Source organism: Drosophila miranda, chromosome 2 (genome assembly GCF_003369915.1).
Source record: "Drosophila miranda strain MSH22 chromosome 2, D.miranda_PacBio2.1, whole genome shotgun sequence".
Classification (NCBI taxonomy): Eukaryota; Metazoa; Arthropoda; class Insecta; order Diptera; family Drosophilidae; genus Drosophila; species Drosophila miranda.
In genome coordinates, this window is record NC_046675.1 from 23659464 (window position 1) to 23681052 (window position 21589).

The 21589-nt window shown below is 44.7% G+C and overlaps 2 protein-coding genes and 1 non-coding gene across 6 annotated transcripts; 2 read left to right on the top strand and 1 right to left on the bottom strand.

The window, feature by feature from the left end:
* Window positions 1-6386: 6386 nt before the first annotated feature.
* On the top strand, window positions 6387-21583 carry LOC108156158 (chitin synthase chs-2). 4 transcript variants are annotated; one of them, XM_017287482.2, is made up of 10 exons: window positions 6387-6474; window positions 14123-14377; window positions 14794-15037; window positions 15110-16610; window positions 16671-18601; window positions 18851-19027; window positions 19984-20184; window positions 20251-20616; window positions 20684-20785; window positions 20846-21583. In XM_017287482.2, exons 2-10 carry the CDS (start codon window positions 14229-14231, stop codon window positions 21014-21016), a joined length of 4842 nt encoding a protein of 1613 aa, XP_017142971.1. In that variant the 5' UTR covers window positions 6387-6474; window positions 14123-14228; the 3' UTR covers window positions 21017-21583. The 4 variants fall into 4 exon arrangements, with proteins under 4 accessions (XP_017142971.1, XP_017142972.1, XP_033244515.1 ...); XM_017287483.2 differs by having other exon boundaries at window positions 6412-6516; XM_033388624.1 differs by lacking the exon at window positions 18851-19027 and adding an exon at window positions 19113-19289 and having other exon boundaries at window positions 6412-6516.
* On the bottom strand, window positions 11282-11354 carry Trnar-ucg. Its single transcript has one exon. It is a non-coding gene; the product is annotated as a tRNA-Arg (tRNA).
* On the top strand, window positions 11875-13303 carry LOC108156160. The gene has a single exon (XM_017287488.2). It carries the CDS (start codon window positions 11994-11996, stop codon window positions 13164-13166), a length of 1173 nt encoding a protein of 390 aa, XP_017142977.1. The 5' UTR covers window positions 11875-11993; the 3' UTR covers window positions 13167-13303.
* Window positions 21584-21589: the final 6 nt, after the last annotated feature.

The following is a 21589-nucleotide window of genomic DNA, read 5'->3' on the forward strand; positions in this document are numbered from 1 at the left end:
AGGAACGCCCACGGCAAACAGAATGATTTTGTTGTCTTGTATCATTATTTTTTCACAAATCGACACTTAAGTTTGCCCAACGGAATGAATGATTTACACAAAGAATGTAACCAGAATTTTTTAACCAAAATTAAATAGAATCAATAAAGATTCTGTAGCTTAGAATACCTCTGCAGATGTAATGAATTTATATTCAAAAGTACTAAGGTCTTAGATGTTGGAAATCATTCCAAATGTATTAGATTTTCAATTGAAAGAGGCATCAAAAATCAAAGTAAATTCATATGTAGAGCCATAGAATCTCACTTTATTGCTTTTGAACCATTCTGATCAGGATTTCATTTTTTTAAGAATATTTTTACTGGTACTATAAGATCTGCTTTTGCATTCCCGATCTGATGGTATTCCTTTGTTCCGAAGATTGAAATGTCTTGGAAAAGACTTTCACATCAGTTGCTTAATCTTCCGAGATCATTTCCGATGTCCATTCTATAGACCTCATTCCTCTTTATCTTCCGCTTAAGTCGTTCTTTCGCTTTACAATGTTTACAATAAATTCAACAAAGGGGTATACAAATATTTGCCATTAAGAGCCGAATGCGCTGCGTGGCTTTTTCTACCTTTCTTCTGCCAAAAAATGCAAAAAAGCACGGTTGACATATTCAGGTTAAAGAGATGCGACTTAAGCCCACTTTTGATCTCATTTGCTTTGCAAAGAATCATTATCATCATCAGCAGAGGCAGAGGCAGAAGCAGAAGCAGACGCGGCTACAGCAGAAACAACTAAGACATTCTGATTCACTTTCATGCGCCGAACAATCTCCGATTGTTCAGGCTAAGGCTAAACGGCTAAATAACCGTCAGCGGCAGCAAAAGTGGCCAAAAGGAAATGCAACAACACCAACATCGTTGTTGGAATGGTATGACCACAACAACAGAGCCGCGACTTTGGATGGAATGGAGATTTTATTTGCTTAACCAACGCTGTGAATATTTAATTTGCGCACTCACACAGACTCGCAGATACTCTCACACACACACACACAGCACACACACACCGTTAAGCTTTAACGACACTAGTGACCCAGATTTTCGGGGCAGGCTTAAGCTTAAAAGCTTCAGCGTACAACGCTAATAAGAACAGCAATGCCGCCGCCATTACCCACACAAACACAAACACACACTCACTCACACATACAGATACTAAAACATTATTGGTGTTGTTTTTGTTGTGCGTGCTGAGGAAAGATACTCACTAATTAACCCAAAGCCAAAGCCCAGAGCCCAGAGCCCAGAGCCCAAAGCCAAAAGAATCAACCAAAAACTCATTTGCAAATTGTGTCTCAGAGAGTGGGAGAGAGACGAAAACTTTGAAAAGCAAAGCCAAGATGAGAGCGAGGGAGATGGGGAGCTTGGCAGCCGGGGCGTTGGGGCGTTGGGATATGAAAGACGGAGGAGACTTTCTTATGGAGGAGGCAGCGACGAGTGTGAGTCGCTGGCGAAAGAGCAAGCGTAAGCCCCCAAAAGAGAGGCAATACCCGAATATAAATTATGCTTAGGAAACCCCCAAAAAAAATGCTATTGTATACACGTATAGAAGCTGGTCACCTCCAAAATGACATCATATGGGAGGGAGGTCTGATCGTAGAGAAGGAGAATGTAGAGAAAGGTCTAGACTCCAGAGGTATTCCTGACCACATAATCGTACATCGTAGGTAGAATAGAAGAAACTAGTTATTATTTGTCTAGATTTTACTTTTCTTAGAACTAATGGGAGTTGAGAACTCAAGAACTTTGAGAAAATAATTGTATAATATTACATAGAACTATGTACATATGTATACAGCCTAATTATAGCCACATGTCTACAATATTCAGTGAATTGTTAAGTCTAATTTTGAGTTAAGATCGATCCCTGCGGATTTCCACGTTAAGATCATTCCCGAATTACAGTGAAACTTCCTTTAAGCTGTAATTGGATGAGTCAAATCGGGTAAGGCCCTAGGCACAGGCATTCCCCTTCATCCTTCTCTCGCTTTATATGATTTCACAACACCTACAAGAACTTGCACCGGGCGGGCACCCACCCAAATCACTCACACCCGCACACACATACACACGCATATTTGGGTCTCATTTATTGTTCGAGATTGTTAAGTAACCATCATCATCATCTTTTGAGGTTTTTTCCGTTTTGTTTTGTTTACGTTTGGCGCTTTGGCCCAAATATTCTTAAAAAGCTGACAGCGGCTCGGTTCCCAACTTCAGCTCGAGTGGGAGTGAGAGTGGGAGTGGGATGGCCAATGCTGCGGGTTGGCTGTCTCTGTCCCTTTCTCGATCTTGTCTTTCCCCCCCCTTTCCCGCCTGCTCATTTCTTTTTCGGCTGGCTTGGAATAATCATTGTCATGCAGGCGATTCAGCTTCATTATTTCGCCTGCTGTACCCACGCTTCTTCTTCAACATCTACCGTACTACCTCTCCGTTGTCTGCTGTCTTTTGTCTTTGCTCCGTCTCCCACTTGATAGGCATCGTAATGAGCTTTAAGTTAAGGTTCTGATCATGATCTCATGGAGGTTTTGTTGCTTTGTTTTTGGGAACGAGGAGATGAAGATGCTGCTGGCGCATCGCCTTCGTCATTTGTTGGTCACGCTGGGAATTTGGTTAAAATTCTCTTACAGGCAGGTCCATTTCTTTGGAAGAGTGCTTTGGAACTTGAACAATTCCTGGATGAAAGCTTAGGAGTGCCCACAGCTATAACGTCACGATGATGGGATCATTACTTAATAGTTTTTAATTCTAAACCAAGGTGCATTTCAGTTCAGGTATATTCAGTTGTTCTGTTGCTTCTTAGGGTATCCAATCTTCGCCCTTTTGTGTGGAGCCTCAGCCCACCGAATTGTAGTTTGTTTCGTTTTCATTGCTTTTGGCTTGCTTGCTTAACCAATATTTTGCCGCTCGATAATGAAAGGAAAGCAAAACAGCCGGCCAGTGGATGGGCTGGAGGAGGAGCTGGGTCAGCAGTCAGGTCCCAGGCCCCGAAACCGAAACATACTCGTACAACAAAAGCTCACCAGTATAATCATCAAGAGTGAATCTGCTGGAGAAATGGTTGTTGTCGTTGTTTTGGTTTTGGTGGCGGTGGCGGTGGCGGTACGACGGTACGACGATACGGAGTCATGTTTGTGGTTTTAAACTTGCTTTCTTTCGTGGCGGTGGGGGATTTCATAATATTTGCATTGGTGTGTGAGTTTCTGCTCTTACAGGTGTTTGTGTGACCCAGTTCCACAGAGATGCCTGAGAAGTTCTCAAAAGACCCAACAAAAAGTGGATAATGAATGATGCGGTGGGCATTTCGTGGAAATGATATTGTTACATTGGTTAACTGTCAATTTATTTGAATTTGATTTTTTGGTATGATACCCTCAGGTACCTTTACATTTTATACAAGTACATATAACAGACGAGTATCAAAATATTTTCGGACTGTACCTAATGATGTCTTTTCCTATAACCCGGCAGATATTATCATTAAACGGATCCATTGTTTCCCGCTACATTTTTGTTTTTTATACTAATGCAATATATCTTCTATCTCTCTTTCATTATTAAGGACGGATCCATTTGACGATGAATGGGGTGGGGTGTCGTAGGGGGGACATTGTGTTTGACAAACATACTATTTGAGTACTTCTGGGAAATCAATGCAGTGCTAGCGCGAGGAGTACATATATGAGATAATGGGGCCAGAGTGACGTCAGACCAATCTCTCCTGCTCTTGCACTGCGTTTGTTAGTGGTTTGACACCTTCGTCCGCCCTTTCATTGTAGCCACTGTCCAAGCGACTGAGTGGGACTTTTCCGTTGGATTCTTTCGATGGTTGTGCAAAGTACCTCCAATCCAAAAATCAGATAGATGGCAACAGTCGTTGGTTATCAATGACTAAGGCCCCTACAACTAAACTGGTGTGGTTAAGGGATTTATAGAATATACCTACTTTCAAAGCTTCGTAGCGAAATGTTCTCCTCTGCCAAATAAACACGCATCATCGCGGTAGAGCAAAAGAGAAGAAAAGGGAAGACCTCCAAGAGATGACCAGCCGATTTTTGAAAGATGGAAAAAATTGCAAGTAGCATCGTAGGAACAGACCTTTCTTCGCATTGAGCGAACCGGAGGAGTCCATCAGAAGCAGCACAAGCTCAACGCAACAAGTGAGTGAGAACGCATAAATCCTACGAAAATCCAAGGGATTGTGCTTTTCTCTAGAAAGCACAGGCCCTGATCAATTCACATTTAACCGCAAGGCAGAGACATTTGCTGACGAATATTGTGAAAGGGAACAAATCAAAGCATGTGATCATAAAAAAATATAATAATTATATTAAAACTATGGAGAAAATAAAAAACAGAAACAACATTTTTATTGCTAATTTGTTTAAATATTGTTTACGGTTTATTCTAATACATATTAAATTTATCCAATTTCTTAATGAGAGCAAGAATGACAAGGATTAAATTAAAATGGGCTGTAAATATGACGAACTCACGTCTTTCCAGAAAGAATGGATCGTCCCGATTGTTTGAGAGATTTGATTATCATTTCCAATAGGAAAATCGTGAAATTCCATTGACATATAGTTTTTCTGCTAAATTTCAGGCCTCTCCTGGCATATAATGCCCACTGTGCCTTGTCCGTACCAATTCCGCGTTGCGTTAGTTCACTGACTATCACTAGATGGCGTATTGGTTCCATTAAATAGTTGCTGCATGCTTTCAGGCTGCACATGTAGAATTTGTGTGTTGATTGACATGAATTCGACATTCGTAAAATAACGTAGTTCCAGAAAATAGCACAAGGGGCACCACTGAATAGAAGTTATATTTCTTCTAGTCGTTAAGTTCTAAATGTTTTTAAAATTCCTTCAATTCGTATATATATTATCTATGGTCTAGAGTATGCTATATATAATAAAATTTATATTGGAATGTAAATGTGTTTAATGACGCCACTAGAACCTGAATCCCCACATGAAAAAATCGAAAAATCGATGGTTAAAAACCGTAGAAATATACATTTATTCATAATTATTTGATATGAAAATCATGTGCCGTATACGTGATTATATACTCTATTTACATTCACGTTCACCTTACTGGAAATATAATAAACAATTTAGAGAATGCACATTAAAGTGAAGTTGAAAAAAAGGTTAAGCTTTTTAAATTTCTGCTAAAATTGTTTAATAAAAAAGTCTAATACATACATATGTATGTATATATAGATATGTAAGTACAATTTATTGTTATAGTTTTTCCATTCTCTGTAAAGCCTAAAATATAAAAAATACAGTTTTGACACATAACGATTTTTAAATCTTATTGTTTGGTAATATCTTAATACGTTACGAATCTATTACGTCCATTTTGAAAACTGACAGACGGCCTGACAGATCTGACGGCCCTGCCACACCATCGTAAAAACTTGGAATGGCACAAAATATCGATTTATGTTTCACTATCGATAGGTACGGGGAGATTTTAAATGTGTTCAACTGGAATACAATTTTATTTAAACTTTTACAGCTTTTATTTAGTAATTTGTATTGTTTTTACGTATTGTGTAAAAAATTAACTTGATTGCCTACATTCTACTATTTTTTATTCCCATACTGCAATTACTACAATAATTTTACTCTTGAATGTCTGGCGCTGCTGCGCATGCTCTCTTTGTTTCGTTCCAGTCAGCGCCATCGACTTCCAAGTGCAACGCCGCTCTCCAAACGGTATACTGGAGCAGCGCAGGCGCGACAGAAAGCGGCGCTGTAGAAAAGTAAGAAATAAAACAAGAAACCAGACGACCTCGACCAAACTTGTCGCAAAAAACGAAAGAAATAAAGGCATGCAAATTATAATCCCAAACACATTCACAGGGAGGAAAGAGAGAATGAAGGAGAGAGACCGCTACAGAACCTGAAGCGGTACTTTTTTGAGAGTAACGGTACATTTGGGGGAGAGTAATGGAGATATGGATTTTAGTGGAATAAAATTAGGTTAGGATTTTCCTTATATGAAAGGAATTTTGTCAATTATCATACAAACATATATGAAACATCCAGTTCGTTATCCAAAACTTTCACTTAACTTGATGGTAGAAGGATATAAAGATATAAAGCCTTATAGTGGCTTATGGACACAGGTTTATTTGGAGGACTTCCAGCCTACTCGTACCGTTACCACTCACCAGTCCGCAGCACAGCAACAAGCAAAGACAAAAACAAAAACAAGTAATAGCCAGACAACAATCCCAGTAAAAACGGCTCTCATAAAAATTCATTTCCAGTCACTGCGACAGCGACAGCGACGACGGCCACTTCCAATGGGCAAAAACGAAAGACTTCAATTCAGTTTGGCGAAGACAACGAACCCGAAAAGAGCTTGGTCGCGGATCGAAACGGAACGGAACGGAACGGAAAAAAGGTAGAAAGAGAAATAATAATCACGTCTGCGTCTTACAAAACGGTACGTGCGCGCATGCGTAGTCGTCTCTGTGTCTGTACGTGCATGTGTATGTGCCTGAGAGAGTGTGTTTGTGTGTGGGTATCGGTATCTGGCTAAAAGCGTTTTATGCAGCCATATATACATATTCACGAGTACGAACGACGGCTAACCAACACACGGCCAATACTTATAAGTAAGCCAAAAAGCCAAGCAAAGAGAAGAAATCAAATTAATGAAAAAGAAATCAAATTTTAAAAATTAGTGAGCCACGCAGGCGAATACCAGTGCAGCAGCAGAATATATATGATACCAAGTGAAACTGTCTATTCAAAAAGTGTTTGTCGCTGCCCAACGCCATTTGGGATATTCTTTATTCTTTAAGCCGAAATCAAACAACATTCACTTCTACATTTCACTCACTCTCGCTATCTGTGAGAGAGGCACAGCTACAGCTACTGGGCCAAACATCATACGATCTGTTGGCCTTTTCTTTTGTGCCATTTCATCGTCATCGTCGTCTCCATCGCTGTCGTTGTTTCCATCGTTGTCATCGTCAGCCGCAGCCGCAGCAGCAGCAGCAGCAGCAGCAGCTTTAGCTGTACAATTTTCTTATAGAGACCCAAGGCATGTGAAAGTTATGCGCCATACCACAAATCTCTTTCTATTTCTATTCCGTTTGTCAGTTTTATGTTTTTCTTTTCTACTGCTTCTGTTTCTTCTGCTTTGGCAACAGAAGTGGGCTGGGGGAGGCGTACTAACGGGTTTTCTGTAAGACTTTGGCAACACTTTTGCTTTCTTATAAGGTTGCAGCCAACCACCAGCCTAAGGGGCCTCCCCCCTATCCCCATCTGGCCGTGTGGCTCTGGCTATTTAGCATTTCAGACTTGGAAACGATTTGTGTTGTTTGCGCAGAGACCAGAGTCCCTCAGTGGCGAAAAACCCGTTCCCCTGAATCCGAAAACACACCCAAAAACCGAGCAACTTGTTCTATAAATTATAAAATTAAATTAGCAAGGCATCTCAAGTCAAACCATTTTCTTGGCATTTAGCAGAGACTGGCTAAAACTTTGTGGGGTTTTTGCTAAGCTTCTTTCTCAGGAAATACGCTTATTTTCATCCCAAGATCTTCTCTAGATCATACATATGTAGATATGTACTCGTATATAGCTGCCAAATCATCTGTTTGGCATTTCCAATCACATTTGTTGACACGCCTCCACCTCCACCGCAATCTCACAGTCTCGAGGTCTGCTCGGTCTCTCTTTGTTGTATCTCTCGCTTCTTCATCTGCTGTTTACTCTTCTTCCCCACAGCCCAACAAAAGCGCCAGCAAACGTTTATTTTCTCTCACTTTAAGCTTCAAAAATACACTCAAACATCGTTAAAACGAAACATAATTGATGTTGAAGTTTGTGGGGGAACACCTTTTACCAATTTCAAGGCTAAATCATATTTCACTATGATTACTATGTTAAATAATTAATTTTGACAACTCATCAGTGGATTCATGAATAAGTCCTTCAATTTAGTCATCAATGAAAGCCCCCAGTCCCCATCCAAACAAGAGACAAATCATTCTCAGACCACGAGTGCACAAGAGCACGAAAGATGATATTGAAATTACGCATAACGTAAAAACCAAACATTAAGCTCTACTGTGACTCATTTCAAATCAGTTTATAGATGCACAACATCCGAGTGTGTATCTGTATCTGCCACATGAATCCCTCAATAGCATTGTAATTCTTGCATTTTAATGCCTTTTAATTGGCTGAAAAGTTTGTGAACTGAAAAACTCTCTTGTGTTGTACCCAAAAAATATTTTGGTGAGTCACATATCATTTTGCTGCACTTCCAAGTCGAAAGGTTGTGTTGTTTCTTTGTATATTATTTGCACGGATATAACGGTAAAATGCTTAACAGACAAACAGAAAAAACAAAACAAGTTGAAGGAACTTAAAAAAAATGAGTTGGCAAGAAGTTAAAGTGTCTTTTTTTATGGCTCAGAAGCGAAGCCAGGAGGTAGGGCTATAGTAATGTCCTATATATATATTTTTAGGAGTTCTTTTGGATCCATTATCTTATGTGATTCATCATTGAAATGCTAGGTTCATATTGGAAACAAGTTTGTGGATAGAGGGCTTCGCCAACCAACAGCTTCTTCAGAATATGGTCCAAGACTTTCTCAATAACAGTTCCGTGTTTAAGACAGCTTCAGTAAAACTTTAGTTTTGTTTATAGACAATATATATCACAGAAAGTTTATGCTTTTCCCTTTACTGGTTTGAAAAGCTGGAACTTCGAATTTTGTATATTTGTTTCATTAGCTTTAAATGTAAATTATCAGTCGAATGTTAATTGAAACTTTTCTACAGATGATAGCCATAGATACCATAAAGATACTTCCATAGATACTGGCCTGTTTGTAGAGTCAAGTAGATCTATTAATCATTCCCAGAATACATAGCTTCTTTTAGAATCTCTTTATCCCCATAAACCGCCTCGAGCTTGGCAAATGCTTTGCTTTAACTGAACTTAGGTTAATTTCTAGGAATACTCGTATGGCCAAAGATCTATACCTATGATTCATACAAGCCAATCCCCTCAAGGTGGCATTCCTGCCTGTTAGATCGCGAACAACCTTCAGGCAGCAGCGCAGCCACTCTGGCCGTAGCATGCATAAATCAATAACTTAAATGGTCAATTCCAGTGATCTGACCACTGCACATTGAACCCACACCCATGGAACCCCTGCTACCGTGCCACCGAATCAGAGCCTGCCTTCCCCATCTCAGCCATGTCACCATGTCGTTTCGTTCCGTTCCGGCTTGCTTCGATTGCAATTTACAATTTTACTCTTATTGGCGCATATTTCTTGGCTTGGCCAAGAGGCGGCTGCTTTTCCTGCTGGCCACCGAAAACTGGTTGTCCGAGCAGCAGTCCGGCAGCAGTCCGGCAGCTGCTGCCTGGCGTGGCCCAGGTCTGGGCCGGTTCGGCCGTGTTCCCGTTTTGACTAGTTGGCTTAAATGTAGCAATCAATTTATGCGCCACCAGTTGCAGCCCCAGTGAGCAGTGGCTGTGGCCTGTAGCTGCAGCTGTATCTGTATCTGTGGCCAGGTATCTCATAGATTGTATACAGTTTTTTCTATAACATTTATTTGTACTTGTATCTGGACTTTCACTTTTTATTTCTTGCTGTCTGTTGGTGGAGCGCGGGTTTTAATTGTTTGCCTTCTTTGGCGGGTAACGAGTCTTGGAACTAAACACAAGAAAAAAACCCAAAAACATTCATTCAGATATAGGGATACATATGTATTTATATTTGTATCTGTATCGCTTGTGGTATGTGTCCATTATTTCAATATCCATTCACTTTGCAACACACAGTCCTCTCTCTCTCTCTCTCTGTCTCTCTCTTTCTGTGTCTCTCTCCTCCACCCAAAACAGGCGCTAATGTGATTACAACAGACGAAAATTATTAAATCGCCAAAACGCCTGCAGCTGTGCCCCATTGTCTGTTGTGGGTAGCAGTCGCTCCACAATGGAGCCACAGTCCACGGCCCGCCCTGGCCCCCGCCCATGGACCCCGCTCCAGTTCGCCCGCTTGCCTTCCTGTCCAACCGGTTCGATACACTCTATCAGAGATCTAAGAATTCATATACTCGTATGTTTCTCTGGCCTTAATTGTGGGCTGTGTAATCCTTTTTCGACTTGATCTTTCTGGCCCTCGTGTTTCATTAAACGCATTGACATGAATACTTAATTATCTGCGTTTCTGAGTTGTCTTGAATTTCCTTCAGCTTAGGTCATATTTGGTATGGCAGACACGTACTTATGGTATGTGGGTAAAAGTACTACGAGCACCAGCACTATGCCCATGTTGAGGTTGTCCAAGGGTTATCAGAGTTCATGTCGCTTGGTTGTGCTTTTCTTTAAGCATCTAGGTATTGTTTGTGGAGGTTCGGAAGTGAAGTGGAGATACTTTCAGATAGAAATTGGATTAAGGTTTCAGTGAGAATGATAGTTCCCAGTTCAATTGAGATGTCAGCTGTTCCTTCTTTAACATTCAACCTAAATCCGCTTTTGACATACTAATTATCAATTAATTTAGGTTGTTGTCCACTCCTCAGATGCTCAGATTAATGTCTCATTAGATGGCTTAAACAAAATGATAACAAAACCCGATAATTCCCAACTAGTTTCTGAAACAAATAGATACGAGTATATCTCAAGCCATATTCTCAAGTTAAGCTCCCGCATCGCATAATTCTTTCATGGCTAATACAAATCGAATGATATCTGAATGAAAAACAATGTATAAATGTATGAATCCAAGTTCAACCAGTCGAGGAGAACCATTCTAGCGGACATTTGACATTTAAGGGAGTCATCTGTGTGGAGAAGTCAAGATTTCTGTTGGACTCACATTGGCAGTGGGGCAACTTAATTGGTTTTTTGCCGACTGTCGTCTGCGTCTGTCGACTGTTTGTTGCTCAATTGCATATATACGTATAGGTATATATATGTTTTTTCCCATATCAAATTGATTTCGCATTTTTGTATTGCCAAAGAGTCGAACATCGAAGACTAAACGGGTTTTGATTTTGATATAAAACCGATAGGGGAGGCGGAGACGAGGAGATGATTTACCAATTGCCAGCAAACGAGATGCTAAATTATGCCACGGCAGTGATTAAATCAAAATTTAAACACCAAATCAGACATACATTTCAATGCGAAAAAGACCCAAATGAGTAGAAGCCGTACGACAAAAAGGTTGGGCAGACGACCGTGACAGGACTCGAACCTGCAATCTTCGGATTCGAAGTCCGACGCCTTATCCTTTAGGCCACACGGTCCCGTTGTAACGCCACGTTAGTTCCTGCCCTAAAAAGCGCAAAACGGGCGGCACACCTCTACGCTTTTGCCCAGAAAGCATCCCCACCCACCCACTCACACATGTCCCCGAACCACCCCGACCCACACACTATCACACTCTCGCCCACCCACTCACCCACGCCCGAGCCAACCACCCAGATTGTGCGTTGCTTCTTGAGGGTGGATGACACCGAGTGCCGGCCACTGGGGGTGGCACATCCTATGACGCGCGCGTTGGGCGTCCTTCTGCGCAGAATCTTTGACTGGGTGGCCAGTAGCAAACCCCACAGCATCCCTCGAGCAGTCAGCTGTTCTTGCTGCAGACCATCTGATTTCATCTGTTTGTCCAATTTGCTTTACCCTTTAACCAATTTCATAAAGATTGGATAGCTATTGCCATCATGTTTGCCAGTCCGTCTCAGGTGCTGCAGTACTCCTCCATGGTTCCCTAAATGCTCCTTATAACTCACAATTTAAACAACAGTTTCTGAGTCTAGTTAGTTTTTCAAAGACACTCTAGATCTAGCAAATCAATAGTTTTTGACCGGTTACAAAATTTCTCGCTTTACTTTCTAAAAAAAACTTTAAAAGTTGTTTCAAAGCTTATTCCCTGCTAAATTATGAAGACCAACAAAAACACCATGTTAAAGAACCCAAAAATTGTCAAGACATCTCCCTCAACAGTGAAGACCGCCCCGACTGGCAAGGCAGCTGCCAAGAGCTTTGACGTGGCCCAAGTGTGCAGTGTGGACCTGGCGAGCGATGGCGGAGTCCGGCTTCCGCCTCTAACGCTCGAGAGTCGGGTGGAGCCAGAAGACTTGGTGGATGCCCGCTTTCGGCTGGTGGAGGCGAGGTCCAAGACAGTGGTGCTCACCGATCGGCAGTTCGATGTTCACTTGAAGAGGCTGGTGAAGGTCTTCATGTCCGAGGTATCCATTACCAGGGACATGCGCGTACTTAACTCGAAGAGGTCGCTTCAGCCAGCCGACCGGCTGCTGTTGCAGGATCTGGAGATACTCAAAGGCAAATTCAAGGAGGAGCGATCAAATCTGGTGGTGACACTCAGCATGGATAGCAGAAACAGATCCAAGCAAAACTCTACCAAAGAAGCCAACACCCAGAGCCAAGATAAGCATGAAAAACCCTCTGGTTCCGCTGATGCTGCGATACCATCTACTAGTAAGACGTCCAAGCTTCGCAAGTGTTCAGTTCCATCAAGGAAACAAGGAGGAGCCCAACCAAAAGTACCATCCAATCCTCCATCCAATCTGGTGAAGACACTTAGCATGGGCAGCAGACACAGATCCCAAAAAAGTTCTACCACAGGAATCCAGCCTGAAGCCAAGAACCAGGACCAAAATGAAGAAGAACCTTCTGATTACTTTGATGTTGTGACACCATCTACTAGTATGACGACAAGAAAACAAGGAGGAGCTCAAGCAAAAATCACTTCCAATCCTCCAATCATTTGCAAAAATATCGTAGCACCCGAAGAGCTGTCTATTAAGCTAATGGAAAAACTCAAGCAGAGGTTTGCCAAAACAACTGACAGTCCTAAAATTAAAGTTCCGCTATCCGCTCAAGAAAAAGAACCAGTAAATGAATCAAAAATTTATCTAACTAACGCTTTATCTGTAGCCGCTCCTGTAGCTGCTCCTGTAGCTGCTCCTGTAGCCGCCCGAGTAACCTCTTCAGTATCCTCCACAGCCAAGATCAAGGCTAAGGCCAAGACTAAGGAACTCTCAGAAAGTTTATCTGATATATTCTATGACTTTCCTATAGCAATCTATTAAGTCTACACTCCCCGTCATCTTCTTTAAATATTGGTTACAAAGAAAGTCTTACGTTCCAGTTTAAGTAATGAATGTTTTCCCTCTTTGTAATCAATCTTTGATTAAAGAAAATAAATTGTTAAAGTTTATGATCTGAAGTTTAGTTGTTGCCCATTTGTGATTTTGATCGACCTTTACTATAGTTTCGTTTCTTTGTCCGAAGGAAACCTTCTTTTACGTTCTTTCTGGAGAACCTCTGTTGAGTCTTTGCTCGTTTTGGTTTCAGAAATCTCTTCGCTTCCATCACCCTGCCAATACCAATTGGAATATCATCTTCAATTTGCCACATAATCATAAATATTGCACTAGGTCCAGAATCTGGCACAAGGCCTTCTCTGGCACAGAACAATACGAGCAGCAGGGCTGCTTGCTAGTTGCAACTGCCAGTGAGACGAGTAATCGTACTTAATTACCATAAAAACACACTCCAAGAAAACGAATGAAGAGCCCCAGAGGCAGCTTGAGTTCCGTGCCACATGTGGAACAACTGAGGCGTGTCCGAGCCGAATCCAAGAGTCGGCGTCAAGTTGCGCATAAGTCTTACGTGTAGCATTGCTGTAGCCCCAAACAATTTATAAATTAACTTTAAGCTAAAATTACTAAAGTGAAAGTGAAGTTTTGATGGGAACTGGACACTGGACGGGGGGAAGAGTCCGAAATGTTTGAGAGATGAATCACCCATTGGAGTCGTGTAAGAGCTGGAATCCAGCTGGAAGAAGCTTTCAAGGTTCAAGCCAGACCTAAACCGGTATGCACTGCAGACTGGTTGGGTCAAAGGACGCTTGTCCTTGGGGAGCCAGAGTCCACATCCATTGTGTGGCCATAAATTGCATATCCATTAAAACCGGCTTATCGAGACACGACATCGACATCAGCGACTTGGGCTCAATTATTTTCCACTCTCCGACTCATTGCAGGCAACAACAACAGCACAACATACTCGTACATATTTGCAGAGCCATCTCCATTCGCACTCCAAGATTGGGCCAGCACGGGGCACGGGGCTAGCAGCAACCGTGGGAGATGTCTGCAATGCGGCATCGTCCGATGGCACCGCCAGGTCCGGGTGCCGGGGCCGGAGCCGGGGCGCCCGGGGATCATGGCGATAGCGATGACAACAACTTCACCGACGACGAGAGCTCGCCTCTGACACACGATATATACGGCGGCAGGTAGGTCTTCTCCCCCAAATTTATGCAAATTGCTGGCCTGGCCAGATGGAGGGAACCACCAACAAACAGCCAAAAGACAGCCGGAACTAAAGTGTCTCAGGCCCAGACAACTACCAGTATAATTAGCCCCTCCAGCTCTGTCTAGGCTCTTGTTTCACAATCACTTTCAGAGCAGGGCGGGGTCGAGTCGAGTCGAGGCAATGAAATGCCGGAAGTGAAGATCATATAGCCAGCAAAGGCCCAGTGTGCGATCATCGTAATAAGCAGTGATCAGTCGAGTGAAATATATAGCTTACATCCCCATCCCCTATTCCCTTCTACTGGAAGAGATCTGTTACTTCCATGAATCTCTAATCTATGTATGATGGAACTGCTGTTCAATAACCTCCAATCTGTCAATCATCCAATCCTTTCAGCCAACGTACGATACAAGAAACAAAGGGTTGGGATGTCTTCCGGGATCCACCGATCAAAATTGAAACAGGATCCACGGCGAATCAGGAGTGTCTAGAGCTAACCATCAAGATCTTGAAGATCTTTGCCTATATAATTACGTTTATCATAGTTTTAAGCGGAGGCGTCATAGCCAAGGGCACCATGCTCTTCATGACCTCGCAAGTGAGAAAGGACAAGAAGATGGAGTACTGCAACAAAGACTTGGTATGTCCATTTACCAGGTTCCGAATCCACTTAGATTCCAAATTAACGATTCCCTTTCACCCCACCTCTTAGGGACGCGACAAAAGCTTTGTGGTGCGTCTGCCGGAGGAGGAGCGAGTGGCCTGGATCTGGGCTTTAATGATAGCCTATGCTCTGCCCGAGATTGGGGCTTTGATTAGATCCGCCCGCATCTGCTTCTTCAAGACCTTCAAGGTGCCCAGGACGGGGCACTTTCTGTTCGTCTGGTTGATGGAGAGCTTCAACGCGATGGGGACGGCGCTGCTGATGTTCGTGGTGCTGCCCCAGATCGATGCCATCCAGGGAGCGATGCTTACCAACTGCCTGTGCGTGATCCCAGGCATCTTTGGCCTGCTCTCGCGCACCTCCAAGGAGGGCAAGCGGTTCGTCAAGGCCATCATCGATCTGGCGGCCGTGGCGGCGCAGGTGACGGGTCTCGTCATCTGGCCTTTGCTGGAGAACCGCCGGGAGCTGTGGGTCATTCCGGTGGCCTGTGTGATGATCTCGTGCGGCTGGTGGGAGAACTACGTGTCGCCGCAGTCGTCTCTGGGCCTGGTGCGAGCCCTGGGACGCATCAAGGAGGAGATGCGCTACACGCGCTACTTCTGTCACATGTTCCTGTCGATCTGGAAGATCCTGCTGTTCTTCTGCCTCGCTTTGCTCATCTACTGGGCCCAGGGCGAGGAGCCCGGCAATCTATTTGCCATGTACGGCGACGCCTTCGGACCGCACAAGATCATTGTCTACGAGCTGCCAGCGGGTCTGGGCGGAGTCTTGCCCGACACCCTGGAATCGGCCAACATAGACACGGTCGAGGTGGACGCCGCCTACAATACGGTGGTCTATGTCCTGCTCCTGCAGATCTTTGGCGCCTATTTGTGCTACATCTTTGGCAAGTTCGCCTGCAAGATCCTCATCCAGGGCTTCAGCTATGCCTTCCCCGTGAGCCTAACCGTTCCCCTGGCCGTCACCCTACTGATTTCTGCCTGTGGCATCCGCATCGATGATCCATGCTTCTTCCACGACACCATACCGGACTATTTGTTCTTCACGAGTCCCTCGAACTTCCGCTTTAACAACTTTGTGACGGAACAAATGGCCTGGGCGTGGATCCTGTGGCTCCTCAGCCAGACCTGGATAGCCCTGCACATCTGGACGCCCAAGTGCGAGCGTCTGGCCACCACCGAGAAGCTGTTTGTGAAGCCCATGTACTCCTCCCTGCTGATTGATCAGTCCATGGCTCTCAATCGAAGACGCGACGATCAGGCGGACGTGAAAACGGAGGATCTGTCGGAGATTGAAAAGGAAAAGGGCGATGAGTACTACGAAACCATCTCAGTGCACACCGATCGCTCTTCCGCCCCGAATAAACCCTCGATCAAGTCCTCGGACAACATCACCCGCATCTACTCGTGTGCCACCATGTGGCATGAAACCAGGGACGAGATGATTGAGTTCTTGAAGAGCATTATGCGGATGGACGAGGACCAGTGTGCGCGCCGTGTGGCCCAGAAGTATTTGCGAGTGCTAGACCCGGACTACTACGAGTTTGAGAGTGAGTAAAGACACCATCAATCCTGCATCGATAGAGCCTAACCTTTGACTGTTCTTCCAGCTCACATCTTCTTCGATGACGCCTTTGAGATCTCGGATCACAGCGACGATGACATCCAATGCAATCGTTTCGTTAAGCTCTTGATTGCCACCATGGACGAGGCAGCCTCGGAGATACATCAGACCACGATACGGCTGCGTCCACCCAAGAAGTATCCCACCCCGTATGGCGGTCGCCTGGTGTGGACACTGCCCGGCAAGACCAAGTTCATTACCCATCTGAAGGACAAGGACCGTATTCGTCATCGCAAGCGCTGGTCCCAGGTCATGTACATGTACTATCTGCTTGGACACCGCCTCATGGAGCTCCCCATATCGGTGGATCGCAAGGATGCCATTGCGGAGAACACCTACCTGCTGACCCTGGACGGAGACATTGACTTCAAGCCGAATGCGGTTACCCTGCTGGTGGATCTGATGAAGAAGAACAAGAATCTGGGCGCCGCCTGTGGCCGCATCCATCCGGTGGGCTCTGGGCCCATGGTGTGGTACCAGCTGTTCGAGTACGCGATTGGTCATTGGCTGCAGAAGGCCACCGAACACATGATCGGCTGTGTGCTCTGTTCCCCCGGCTGCTTCTCCCTGTTCCGTGGCAAGGCTCTGATGGACGACAACGTGATGAAGAAGTACACGACGCGATCGGACGAGGCCCGGCACTATGTGCAGTACGATCAGGGCGAGGATCGTTGGCTCTGCACCCTGCTCCTCCAGCGCGGCTATCGTGTGGAGTACTCGGCTGCCAGTGATGCCTACACCCATTGTCCGGAGGGCTTCAACGAGTTCTACAACCAGCGACGTCGCTGGGTACCCTCGACCATTGCCAATATCATGGATCTGCTGGCGGACGCGAAGCGCACGATCAAGATCAACGACAACATCTCGCTGCTGTACATCTTCTACCAGATGATGTTGATGGGCGGCACAATCCTGGGACCCGGCACGATCTTCCTTATGTTGGTGGGTGCCTTCGTGGCTGCCTTCCGCATCGACAATTGGACCTCCTTCCACTACAACATCGTTCCGATTCTGGCCTTCATGTTCGTCTGCTTCACCTGCAAATCCAACATTCAACTATTTGTGGCACAGGTGCTATCCACTGCGTATGCGCTGATTATGATGGCGGTGATCGTGGGTACGGCGTTGCAGTTGGGCGAGGACGGGATAGGTTCTCCCTCGGCCATCTTCTTGATATCCATGGTGGGGTCATTCTTCATAGCCGCATGTTTGCATCCCCAGGAGTTCTGGTGCATAACATGCGGCTTGATCTATCTGCTGTCCATACCCTCCATGTACCTGCTGCTCATCCTCTACTCGATCATCAATCTGAATGTCGTCTCGTGGGGCACCCGCGAGGTGGTGGCCAAGAAGACCAAGAAGGAGCTGGAGGCCGAAAAGAAGGCCACCGAGGAGGCCAAGAAGCGGGTCAAGCAGAAGAGCATGCTCAGCTTCCTGCAGAGCGGAATCGGCGACAATGGCGACGAGGAGGGCTCTGTGGAGTTCTCCCTCGCCGGACTCTTCCGCTGCATCTTCTGCACTCATGGAAAGACCTCCGACGAGAAGCAGCAGCTGACGACCATTGCCGAGTCCCTGGACACGATCAAGCAGCGCATGGATACCATCGAGAGCGCCGTCGATCCTCATGGACATCATGCCTCGCGCCACAACAGGCGCAGGACCACTTCCAGCGGCTCCAAGGATCACCATCTGCTCACTTCCGTGGCGGAGAAATCTGGCGATGAGTCGGACGTATCCGATTCGGATACTTCGGCAGAGCCCAAGCAGGAGCGCGACTTCCTCACGAACCCCTACTGGATCGAGGATCCGGATGTGCGCAAGGGCGAAGTGGACTTTTTGTCGAGCACCGAGATTCAGTTCTGGAAAGATCTCATCGATCAGTATCTCTATCCCATTGACAATGATCCCGCGGAACAGGTATGTTACGAAGAGTCTTGGAAGGGGGCTTTGGTTGGGGGAGACTTTGTATCCTTGCAGATGCGGTTTGAAGTATTTTTCTAGTTAATTCCGAGAGAATCTTTTCAGTTTTTAATACAATCTGCAAGGGTAGCTGAAGATTCGGTCCTCCGAATCTATCATTTCTTTGAGTATTGCTTTCTTTTGTTAACAAAAATTAAAAAATGATCCCCAAACCAAATCGAATCGCATCGCATAACACTCTTGTAGGCCCGCATAGCAAAAGATCTGAAAGAGCTACGCGACTCGTCGGTGTTCGCCTTTTTCATGATCAACGCGCTGTTTGTACTGATCGTGTTCCTGCTGCAACTGAACAAGGACAACATCCACGTGAAGTGGCCCTTTGGCGTCCGCACCAACATCACCTACGACGAGTCCACCCAGGAGGTAAAGAAACCACTGCATGCCGTACTAACACAACTCTCGTTTTTCTCGTTTTCTTTCTTTTGCCAATTTGTGGAACGATTTGAAGGCCCGCATTGCCTCCGATCTGATTGAGCTGCGGAACAAGTCGGTGTTTGCGTTTTTCATGGCCAACGCCTTGTTCGTGTTGATTGTATTCTTGTTGCAACTGAACAAGGATAAATTACATATCATTTGGCCGTTGGGCGTTAAAACGAACATTACCTATATCGAAGAGACATCTGAGGTTTACAAAAAATGTTACTTATATGATGTTCTATCTAACCACTGAATCACTGAACCACTGAGCCACTCTGCGTGTTTGCGTGTGCCTCAAAAGGGTCTGTCTCCTCCTCTAACTTCCTGCCTGTCCCACTCTCTGTCTCACTCTATGTTTACCACAACATGCCACATCACCCCCAAAAGCTAATGATGTTCTTTGTTCTTGTTCTTATACGTACTCCCCCTTGGTTGAACCCCATCCTAATGGTTCAGGCATATCATACGAAACAAATAAATACTCGTGCATCATGTAAAAACAAATCTTACAACCACACATTGACATTGACATCACAATGGTTTCTAACAGTTATCCCCTCTCCTCTCCCAATGAAAAAGGAAACACGGTTAACTGAAAGCCATATATACTAAGTATATCTGTATAATCCAAGATATCTATCTGTACACATGCCCAGAGCCATGGCTGGCGGAGCCACAAAAGCATGTTTCATTGTTCCTACATACTCGTATAACCTCCTACTCGTACCTCCCCTAAATGGTATCACACTTCAACATGCCACAATCACCGACAATTGGTATTATGTTCAGCCATTTATCCGAGCCCAAAAACCAATCTACCAATCTACCAATCAAATTGTTCAATGTCACTAACCCAAATGGTGCTCTGCTGAACAGTCCACTAATTCGCAATGATTTCACAGGTTCACATCTCCAAGGAGTATCTGCAGTTGGAGCCCATAGGTCTGGTCTTTGTGTTCTTCTTTGCCCTCATTTTGGTAATACAATTTACGGCCATGTTGTTCCATCGTTTTGGCACCATCTCGCATATTTTGGCCTCCACTGAACTGAACTTTTGCAAAAAGAAATCGGAGGATCTCACACAGGATCAGCTTATAGATAAGGTGAGTCCACATATCTGGAGATATTTCCAAGCCACAATCCACTTACATCTTTGTATTTCCTTCCAGCATGCTGTGGAGATCGTCAAGAATCTGCAGCGATTGCAGGGCATCGATGGGGACTATGATAATGATTCTGGTTCTGGACCCGATCGTATAGCCCGACGCAAGACCATCCAGAACCTGGAGAAGGCCAGACAGCCGCGTCGTCAAATAGGCACCCTGGATGTGGCATTTAAGAAAAGATTCCTCAAACTCACTGCCGATGCAGAGAATAACCCTGCGACGCCCATTCTCACGCGTCGGCTGACCATGAGGGCCGAAACCATACGGGCACTGGAGGTGCGAAAGAATTCAGTGATGGCCGAAAGACGCAAGTCGGCTATGCAAACACTGGGGGCGAAGAATGAGTACGGCATTACCACAGGGGCACCGGTAAGAAATGAAGAGAAGAAGGATCTTGAGGAGAGAGATATTCAAAGATGGTTTGTGCATTCCCTAGGTTAACAACAATGGTGGTCTGCCCAACCAGAGAAGTGGTCGTGTTTCGAATGCTGGCATTAGCATCAAAGATGTGTTCAATGTGAACGGCATTCCGCCAGAGGTGAGTTCTATATCAGGATAACGCCGCCATAGAACTGATAAATAATCTTTTATTTAACAGCAAATTTATGGCTCTAATGGCGGGGGCACTATCAATCAGGGCTACGAGCATGTAATCGATGAGGACGGCGATGGCAACTCGCTGCGTCTGACCACTCGCAATCCCCATCCGCATCCCCAGGTATCCTGGGGCCAAAACACTAGCGGCGGCAACGCCACGGGACGCCTGTAAACTACGTATATTTGTAAGCTAGAAATCTTGTTAACGAATTCCGCCTCTTTCCATAAACTGACTAAACATAGACCTATATCTAGAGCTATAGTCAAGAACATATTGTGTTGTACATACTCGTTATTAGAGACATGAGAATAGATAGAGAGAGAGAGAGAGAGAGATATAGGACATTGCTGGAGCCTTGTCGACACAACGAACATAATGCTTAGCTAATCACACTGCCAGTGACGATGTGTGGGCCACAATGGCAACAACATTCATACTATGTACTATACTATATCATTTGTTAGGTTATGTTTAAGTCAATCTGTGTGGATGCGCCGAACCCTGTGCGGCGGAGCGGACACACTGCCAGTGCATGCTGACACAAAATACTCATCGCTCGGAGCTGATTCGAAAGTGCAGCAGTGAAATTACCTATTTATATATATTCCATATCATACTGAAATAGTAGTTCTTTTGTAATAATTGAGTACAACTTTTGATACGATATATAAATGAGAATATCGAATGAAAGTGAACCAGTAGATCTGCAGGATCTACTCGTCAACTAGCAGATACACACACTCT